This window comes from Elaeis guineensis, chromosome 2 (genome assembly GCF_000442705.2).
Source record: "Elaeis guineensis isolate ETL-2024a chromosome 2, EG11, whole genome shotgun sequence".
Lineage (NCBI taxonomy): Eukaryota > Viridiplantae > Streptophyta > Magnoliopsida > Arecales > Arecaceae > Elaeis > Elaeis guineensis.
This window is the reverse complement of record NC_025994.2, coordinates 18,839,699-18,850,210: the sequence shown is the minus strand read 5'-3', so window position 1 is coordinate 18,850,210 and position 10,512 is coordinate 18,839,699. Positions and strand designations below refer to the sequence as shown.

Here is a 10,512-nt window from a genome sequence, read left to right as displayed (position 1 = left end):
TTGATCATTTACTATTTGAGAAATAATGCATGGCTACTGGTACACCATTTTTTGGCTGTATGTTATGCCACTAAGATAGTGCACTGGTTAAGGGCTTGTACCGACTCTGCATTGGTTAAGGGCTTGCACTGACTTCAGTAAGCTGGAATCTTTATATCAATTTATCCATTTTCTGTTTCATCACTAAATATCAAGTTTAAACCTATCTGTTCATATGTTATTGTTCCTCCTAAACCACATGAAGCAACTATCTGGCTTCAGATATATCAACATTTTTTCAGATGTTTGTATTTACTGACTTTCTATATCTCAGCAAGGAAAAATCATACCAAGGGAGGAGCTTGAGAAAATCTTGGCCAAAGAGAAGACTCAAGAACTTGAGGTAATTAATCTTTTGGTGCAGAGTTCAGATTAATTCAAAAAAATTTGTTAACGATGTTAGGCGGTAGGGATATATTTATTTGCAAGAATTGTAGTGTCTAATTACTATCTGTTTTGAACTTTCTTTATAAACTTTACATCTCACTGCCATAACTGCTAATGCAGATTACAGATATCGATGAAGCTATGGCAAGTGCGGTTGACATAGGAGAGGATGATGTGAGTCAATCTTGTGAAAATTTTACCTCTCTTTTCAATATTGCTATCATGTATTTCCTTCTTTCCATCCATATTATTTTCTGTCTCTAAGGTAAGGTTTCAGACTTCTGTTTATGGATAGTTGTCAAGACATCTACAATTTATGGATAATATACTGAAACAGATAAGCATACCAGATTCTTTACTGGCAGCTCATTTTTATGCAAGCATTCACTTTTTTCTTTTCTTTGCTTTTCTTTTTCAAAATAGGACGAGGAAGATAGTGAGGATGAAGAAGAGGAGGAGAAAATTAACCGCAACTGGAGCGTTTTGAAAACTACTACTCGGCTTCACAAGTCAAAGGTATACCTGAATTTCAAGCATTCAATATTATGTATCATGCAGGTAGAAAAACAATAATTGTGGCATTCCAGTTTTATGATGTCAGTCTTTTTTTGTGTGCATTTGAGCCATCAGTGCTTCTTCTTCCCATTAATATTTATAGCTTGTGAAAGTTTCTTTCATCCACTTATTTTATTACAGGGAGGAAACATATGGTGCCCAATATTCGATATGCATTAATGATGTAGAAGAAAAGTAGCAAGCATCTCTTCCATATTTGACATATAATGAATTAATCAGATAACCAGATACAACTGTTCAAGTGTTTCCTATTCCAACAATAGTCTGTTAAAGTTGAAAAACTTTACAAATATATATATAATTTATGGCATCAGATATGATTGTGCAACTCCCTTATGACATTATTTGTTCATTAGTTTCAATGGTTTCCTTTCCATCATGTAAATCAAGCATAAAAAATTTATTGCTCTAATTTCCCCCTTTTGCAGGAAAAACCAAAAAAGAAAGGTGCAATGACACTAGAAGAGGCTATAGATGATTCAGAGAACTTGACTGATTTCCTTATGGACTTTGATGAAGAACAATGATTTTGTACTTTGCTGCCAACAGTCTGTGACTGGTGAGTAGAAGACAAGTTTTAACTTGATTTCTGCCAGCATATCCTATGTCAGTGCTTTCGCTGATTTGGAGTGGCTGCATAACTTCTTTTGTAGGAACCTTGAGGTATCTGAGACTGCTGAATTATCTGAGACACACTAGTACAAGAATGTAACTGCCTTTTATCCTACATTATGAAACATAAAATCTAAAGGGAAAAAGATCTTTAGGAGCTTCGAGGGAAATGATGGCATATTTGTCAGTTCCTTATTTTTAGTTCCATTACCTAATGTTTCACATTTTTGTCAACTGAAAACTGTAGTTTGGCTAGAATAATGTCTGGTTTGAACCTATATTTCTCCATATGCTTGTTATAGATAAACCTACGGTTGATTCTCAAGAGAAGGCACCATGTTATGCTACTTAAAGATGATGCAATGATAATTGACATGAAATTGGAATTCAATGTGAATTATTTATGGGGAGAACCTTTAAGGATAATAACTTGAAATCAAGAAAACTAAGTTGAGGTTATAAGGAGTGCAGTTTTGCATAATGATTCTAAATAGGAGCAGAGCCATAGTGTCACAATGGGGGGCTATGTCTCCCTCTCCCCCGAGTCCTATGAAACCCATTAGGTAGTCCACTAGGTAGTATTTAGAAACCTTCAAGTCTCACTCCTTGCCCTATGGATTTGGACTTCATCCATTCCTGCTTCCCAGTATGTGGATTCTATTCACTAATGGAGCCACTCTAATATGTAACACAATCAGGCGAGAAAGAAAACTACAAGCACAAAACATATCTCCAAGACTTACATAATCCCAAAAAAATATCATCACGAGATGTGGTCCACATGGAACCCTTATTCACTCATACTTTCTGTTTAAAGTGATTTATTAGTTGCTAATTGTGATAGATTTTGCATTCTTATCTAGATTCTTACTCCTCCAAGCCTTCTTGTCCAATAGAGATTTTTCAGATATAAAAAGCAAAACTGAGTCGCATTGAATGTGTGATTTGAAATGTCTCATAAACCTGCCCAACTCAGTTCCTTCCTTCTTCAAATATTTAAACCCCTCGCAAAAATTTACCAATAACAGTTTGGTGCTTCTCCACATAAATTTATGCTTATCTTTGAATTGCCCATGTTTTAAGTACTCTTTTGCCTTTTTAATAGTAATTTCAAGAAATATAAAACTTTAATCTGTAAATATAGGTGTCATTATTATTAATATAAACATAAATTACAATTTTAATTAATTATTTAATTATTATTATCAATTTAAGATGAAATAAATATTTTAAAGTTTTAACACTTCACCTCCCTACATAGAATTCCTAGCTTCACCCCTGATTTTGAATTCACATTAAACTCTAATTTTGTGTCAATTATGATTACCCAAATATTGGTAAATAATTAAATGATATATGAAATCATGGTTGAGCCAAAATATGTGACTAAGACATCCGAAATACTATTACTTTAATCATGGAGGTATAGGTTAACAAATACCTAATTGTATTGAAGCAAGCAAAATAAGCGAAGTGCTTATGGCATGTTATGTAAAAGTTGCATGAATTTAGCATGATAGAAAAGGTTCAAGTACATATACTAATGAATTGATTGGGGAGAAGGAAGTAATTTCCTCGACTTTACTCAACTCGAGTCTCTAATGAAAATTTAGCAAAAATAGAAAAATTGGAAAAAGTAGAGTCTTGGTCCCCTTTTTTTCATTAATTAATTCAAAATTGAGTTACATAGTCTCTGTTTATATAGTGAGGTATACCCTTTCATAATTTGGGTTAGATTCTTCTTGTTAATAAAGGACTAGCTTTCTCAAAATAGACATGAACTAGTGGAAATAATCATAAAAAAGTTAAATTCTCCAAAAGATAGATCTCGACTTCTACATCGACTTTGTCTTTAGCTGCTTTGTTAAATTCTTCTTCACTTCTTGGATTAAAGATATATCCAATCAAACCTTTCCTTTTAAAAAAACGTTTCAGGCCTAAGATGATGGTATTTGGCCCTGATCATTTGGTGCGTCATGCCTTGGGTGGAGGGAGAGGCATCACGTCATAAAACTCAAAAATTCGATTTTTTTTTTAAAAAAAAGCACCTTAATGGGACAATATATGGCAAGTTATGGATTTTGGAGGTTTGACATGCAATTCTTCTTCCCAATATAGTGGATCTCACTCTTGGATCCTATTCAGTCCTTGTTGTAGTGGTCAAAATGGTCCACATTGAGTTTGATAATTCTCTTGGATTAAAGCTCTTTCTCTTTAAAGGCTTTGGCTCTTACTAAATCAAACTTGGAGTGGGAAAATGTTTGCTTTCCTATCTCACGACTAAACCATTAGCTTGGCTGGAAAACTAACCCTTCTAGCCAATATAAAAAGAATCAATCCTTCTGTAATTAATTTTTGTGACCTCCCTCTCGATGGCATAGTTAGATGGCCTTTCCTGCTACACCCATAGACCAACCATAGCTAGCACTACTGGTTCTTGGCCTTGGTCTTCTTTGCTCTTGGATCTTTATTACCTACTTGCCTCATTTTTGCATTCAAACCTAATGGTAGGGTTGTTTCTTGCCATCCTTGATGATGATGGCAACGGCAATTCCTTGCTGTCTCGATCTTGGTTGATCGATCGATGGAACCATGAGGCGAAAGCTTGGCCTCTCATAAGTGGCATCAAAATCATCATCAACACAAACTTATTATAGCATTAACAAGTTGTTTCACTTGGGTAGCGGTTGCAAGGTTTATATTTTCTCATTTTCTAAAGGCATTTATCAAAAACTCCTTTCCGTCTTTTATGAATTAATATTTCCTCTGCCACCTATATAAGACTACATCTTGATTATAAAGATAGGGGCTCTCAAGGATGATCTAGTAGACATCCAAAGGAACTAGTTCACACATTATCTCATCAATGTACCTTCTCAATTATTGATAGTTTAATGGCATGATGCTTGGTGATCTTCAGTTCGACATTCTTTTGAATCCAACCGAGATGGTGGGGACTTGGATGAGACTTGGTCTATAACCCAGCTTTTGAACCATACTCTAATATATGAGGTTTTTTTGGCTTCCAATATCTATGATAGCTTTAATGATACTTTGTTTCACCTAGATCTTCAAGTGGAAGAGTTTCTCCCTACCTCAGTCATTGCCACAAAATTTCTCACCATCAAACCTAATTTTGGGTCTACTTACTCAAGCTCAGGTGGCTTCTCAACCTTAATTATTTTGAGGACCACCTACCCTTTCTTCTTGGGATCCACCTTCAACTTCTCTCTTCTGCTGCAAATCAAGATGAAGTTTTCTGCCATCCTTCTTGAACTTATCATTCTTATGCATCGATTCTTAATTTTCATGACCTTCATCCTAGCTTTGACCGATGTCTTAAATTTTGAACAGCTTTAGTTTTGTCTGATACTCTCGTGGAGACCTTCGACATATTTTAAGAAGACTGCATGATCATCAATAGAGATGATGAGTGATATAGCTTGCTGTGAAACTTAGTAGTGTAGTACTGGACCATATTGATTATATTTCAATTGCAAGTACTATCAGTTCATACACCAATCTCCTTCATGGCCAATTGGATAGAATTACTTCTTAATTGAGTTCTGGAATTTTCTCTTGTAAGATTAGAGATAACATCATTTTTCATATATCGATTCCATTACGTAAGAGCATGGTTAGAAAGGTTGGATGAGTGAAACTTACTAGAGACTTGTGTGTCCATAAATAGTGAAATAGATCTCTAACCAGTCCTACCAGTTGTCCAATTTCTCTGCATCGATAATTCTATCATATACAAGGATCTCGATTCGAGATTCAACTTTGAAAGGTTAAAGAGAAGGATTTCAAGTGGTGCCCGTAGGTTGCTTGTACTCCTTAAATGGTAGATCCTCGTCTCTAGCCATGGGAGATAGCTTTGCTATAGGAGTTGATAGTGTTTGTATTGAAGGTATTACTGGTTGGGATATGATCTTAGTGAGTTGGATAATGTTATTCTCTAACTATGTGAGATGTCTCTTTATCTCATCATTCATCGAAATAAAAGTAGTAGCCATACCTATCTTTGTTCTTCAATGTATTTCAAGTAGTGATAGCCCTTCCCATCTACTTGTATCGCTCATGTTTAACCATAAACCAAGGCCTCTACAGATATAGAAGACTGGAGCTTCGATAGCTACTTGTTCTGAATAGGGGGAATGAAGTAATTCCCTCAACCTGCTCAACTGGAATCTTTTAAGAAATTTAGAAAAAATAAAAAAATGAGCAAGAGTAAGATCTAGATTCTCTTTTCCTTCATTAATGAATTTAAAATTGAGATACATAGTTTTTATTTATACAACTGAAGGCTATCCTTTCACAATTCAAGTCGGATTCTTCCTCTAGTTAAAAGAGAATACAGCTTTGTCGAAGTAGATGTAACCATTGGAAATAATTATGAAAAACCTAAGATTTTATAGATGGGAGATCTTGACTTCAACATCAACTTTGTTTTCAGCTTTTTTGCCTAATTTTTCTTATATTGAGAGAGATGCTCGATCAAAGTCTTTTCTAGAAAGGAAATTTTTGCTTTGACTAGCCTGTTTTGGAGCCTAAACAATGGAATTTGATCCCAATGTGTTGCACCCTCATGAGGGTGACATGCTGTAGAGCTTGAAAATTACTTGATTTTTTTTATAAAAAAAGGCACCTCATTCAAACATTGTATATGCAAGTTATGGTCTATGGAAGTTTAATGCGTGGTTTCACTTCTCAATGTGGTGTGACTTCTCAATAGTGACCAAATTGTTCCACATCGAGTCTAGTGATCCTCTCAAATCAACTAATCATGATAGATATGATGATTTTATCTTGTGGTTTATGTTGATGGAACAACAAAGATGGGAAATAAATGAATAATTTATAGGAGGAACAAAACTCATGCCACCTGAAGGTTAGGTATGAAACCATCAAGATGGCATGCGCAACATAGATCCAAATCACCAATGATGGAAGGTTTGATCTGGATAATTTGTTGGTCAAAAAGGTGCACTAAAAATCTAAAATAACATGGATGGGGATTGTGAGGAGCAAACATGAGAAGACAGTTATAAAACTTGTGGCCTTCCACATGTATGAGCAGCAAAGAAAGATGCATTAAGCCATATATTGCTAGGAGAAGGCTTGATGTATATGATTGTGCTTATGGTTGCAATGAATGTTAAATAAGATTAATAAGAATGAGATACAGAGAAGTTGATGATCAATCTCTAGGCTGCAGAACTTTTGTATTTGAAAATGGATGCCTGATTACAAGGGTATTAATTTTTCTCATATGGGCCAGCTAGAAACTAAACAATGCAAATCCAGTGATCTGCAATGTGGCCGCTGAAAATTTATTGAGCTTGGATAAACATAAAGAGCCTCATTTATTCTAATTTTGGGACTGCCTCTGGAATCTGGGCTGTTATATAGATCATATCCAAATCCAATCATTTGATATTGACATAGAAGGTGATGGACCAAACAGCACACACGAGAAGTTCCTGGTCAGAACAACCCTCAGCGTCCCACCTGTAAAAAACATAAATGGCAACATTACCGGACCACTGGAAGATCATTCAGAACCAAGCTTGCTTGTAGAGTTGTTAAACAAGCAAGCTATTTGTGGGTCTGCTTGAGTGTGGCTCAAAATTTGGCTTGCTCAGTTAGTAAATGAGTTAAGCTGAATCTAGGCTTAGCCTGCTTAGCTCAGCTTTGTTTGGCTCGACATATAAATATATATAAATGTTTATATATATATATATATATATATATATATATATATTATATATATATATATATATATATATATATATATCATAATAAACTAAGATAGGTTACGTAAAAGATAATGAATTCCAATTATAATATTAAAATATAATTGAAATTATTAGTCTAAACTATATAAATAAATGCCTTGAAATACCTTAAGCTCTTTGTGTTTCCTTTAAACAAGGTATTCATGAACTACTCAAGTTCAGCTTGACATTAGATGAGCTGGCTTGAACTTGGATTGATTACAAGATGACCTGAACTTGAGCTAGGATTAGCTTGCTCCATGTTCTGCTTGTTTACACCCCTAGCTTGCAGTATGACGGCATCCATGTTCTCAGCTTTTATGGTAACACTAGCAGATATGCTGGTGCATGCCTGAGAAGTCAGAAGCAACTGTTTTAGCGAATGGGTCATTTTAGCAGCCGCACACATGCACACAAGTAAGACACAATGGTGTGCTCACATGGAACTTCTGCACATGATCTATAATACAATATTCGTATTCAGATCCATGCAAAGAATGAAGCATACACAGATTGACAGAAAACATTCCATGTCTGTTATTATTTATTTATATAAAACAGTCTATGAATACACAAGAGTTACTGAGAACCATAATAGTAGGTGTTAACCGTGTTATGACAACTGCATAATGGTGACAGTTGCTGCAACAGCTGACTGTCAATGTCATCAGTAGAAAGGTTTTGTTTTCTTTTGTCCTTCATATTGTTCAGTTACAAGCTTTAGATTTTAAAAAAACCTGAAATGCACTTAATTTGCTTGCAGATTTTAATCATGAAGAGCACCAGGAAGAAAGAGTTATGGTAAATCTGATCACTGGATTGCAGTTTTTGACAAAAATAAGTTGATCAACTGTTGATGCCAACAGTATGAGCATGTTGCAGTTCTCGTGGTATAAATGCTATGCAAGAGCTTTCTACATGTTTCTTGAGTCAAATGAGAGGGCACAACAATGGAAATCTTACACCTTGCTTGTCGTTGTTAATGAAATATTACAGGATTCCTGGTTCCTTGAAAAGGTTATAGACTAGGTGGCTGGAGCATTGATGAGTATCCCAGTCTTAACTGTCCAAGCCACTGCTATTGTTCCAATCTCTCTGATGAACTCTAGACAAGTTGTCTCTGCATAATTGAAGTATTCTAATTATTTGTAGGTTTTTTGGTGAACTCATCTGATCTCATAAGGTGGTTAATTGTTGGAGCAAAGTGCCTTCTGCTCTTTCCGAACCAAAATAGACTGTACAATAAGTGTTTTGGTGAATGGACTTAACATCCCAGTCCACAGGCTAGGGTTTTTAAAAGGACTGGGACGCCACTAGGCTTACACAGAGTTTCCAATTCACTTACCAAGGCCCATTGGTTTTGGATGGACATATATTTTATCATGATAGGCTTACACAGGGTTTCCAATTCACTTACCAAGGCCCATGGCTCTTGGATGGACATATATTTTATCATGATGAGCATAACTATCTGCAACCCATTTAGCCGAAAACTAGCTGTCCTTCATTATTACCACATGCTTGTGGATTATGAATTCAAGTCTTGACATTGTGATGTATGGCACTAAAGCCAGCCTTATTTCTTGGGCTGCTCTCCAGTATCACTAAACATTTAAGGAAATGATCCACATGATTGTTGCTTGTTCTGCCAAAGGTAGCATAGAGTCCAGCTGGGTGACCTAGAGTGCAAGTAAGGTTTGTATTCCATTTTTGTTTTCTTCTGAAGGTGTATTTGGATGGTCGGCATTATTGCTACATTTGCAGCTAAATTTCCAGTATTTGGTTAAGTAGATTTACAATTGTAATAAATCATAATGGTGATTGTATTTGTTTGCATTACTAAAGTAACATTAATTATGTGTCCACCTCTCAGTCCATGATGGGTGTTATGGGAGGATACCGCCTCATCTCGACCTTTTCCCTTCGGACCTCCACAGAGCACCTACTTCGATTCTTCTGGAATGAGGATCGGACTACCATAAAGGAATCAACCCATCGCCTCGCCCTTGCAATGTTGACATGGTTGGTCTCATTCCAGTCCCAAGGTCAAATCTTAGCCAACGACTCATCAATGAATCCGAAGTGTTGGACTATTTCAAGGGAGAACATGGACCGACGAGAACTCTTTCAAATCTCGGACAGTTGCAAGGGAACGTGGTATGTAGATAAATATCACTTACTCTCCATCATCCATGATTTTGTATCATGCAATTTAATTCTCCGTGAATAAGATAATATATTTTTTTCTTTTTTATAAAAAAAGTCACAAAGGATCCCCTAGTAAGCTTTTTGGAACTTTAAAAAATGAGAAAGACCCACTCACTCGATCTCTCACTCTCACGCTCTCAAAATCTAACTAATTTAAAGATCGAAGGATCTTCTATTGGAGAAATTCTAGTGATTGGATTTCTTTTTCAGGATCTGGATACGGTTAACTATCTTTGGAGACCATCGACCACTGAGCTCCAAATCAGACTTACATCGTCCATAAAAACTTCCTCTTTACAACAAAACTTTGTGGCAATTGTTGCGATCAAAAGCTCATAGCTTGGCACATAAGATATTATCTGCTCTGGCTCATGGGCTTCATGATTTTATCCTTCAAAAGATCCTTCACGTGAGATGAATGGCTCCTTTCTATATAACTCAAAATCTTTCGGGACTTGCAACCAATCTAAGCCTAATGATACCCTCTTTTCTATATCACAACAATAAGATTTAAACCTATCATAAGTCCTAGATTGTCTTATTGTAGATTTGTCTGTAAATGAACACAACCTAAAGTAGTCTTCGATTTAGTTTTTATTGTTTTTTTGTTAAAGTCGGTCTGGTGTTATTTTGTAAAAAGTTTGAATCAGAAAAATTTGGTTTGATTTCAGCTTTTCAAACCAAACAAATATAACAGTGTGTGTGTGTCTATATTAACATATATATGTGTATATATATACACACACACACATATATATATATATGTATGTATGTATGTGTGTGTGTGTACATACATACATATATGTGTATATATATATATAGATATATATATATATATATATATATATATATATATATATATATGTGTGTGTGTGTGTGTGTGTGTGTATGTGTGTATGTATATATGTATATG

General features: G+C 35.3%; 1 protein-coding gene across 7 annotated transcripts in view; it reads left to right on the top strand.

Annotated features, from left to right (window-relative positions):
* Positions 1 to 8,556, top strand: part of LOC105058814 (protein PLASTID TRANSCRIPTIONALLY ACTIVE 12, chloroplastic) — a 29,618-nt gene extending 21,062 nt beyond the window's left edge. For 5 of the 7 annotated variants that reach the window (XM_073251671.1, XM_073251673.1, XM_073251668.1 and 2 more), the window contains 5 exons: positions 314 to 382; positions 547 to 600; positions 850 to 942; positions 1,431 to 1,561; positions 8,155 to 8,556. In XM_073251671.1, coding sequence (XP_073107772.1) covers positions 314 to 382; positions 547 to 600; positions 850 to 942; positions 1,431 to 1,529 — 315 coding nt within the window. In that variant the 3' untranslated portion in view covers positions 1,530 to 1,561; positions 8,155 to 8,556. Of the gene's footprint in view, positions 1 to 313; positions 383 to 546; positions 601 to 849; positions 943 to 1,430; positions 1,562 to 1,655; positions 1,903 to 8,154 lie in introns of those variants that run through there. The other 2 variants (XR_012138543.1, XM_073251670.1) reach the window with 2 other exon arrangements.
* The last annotated feature ends 1,956 nt before the right edge of the window (positions 8,557 to 10,512 follow it).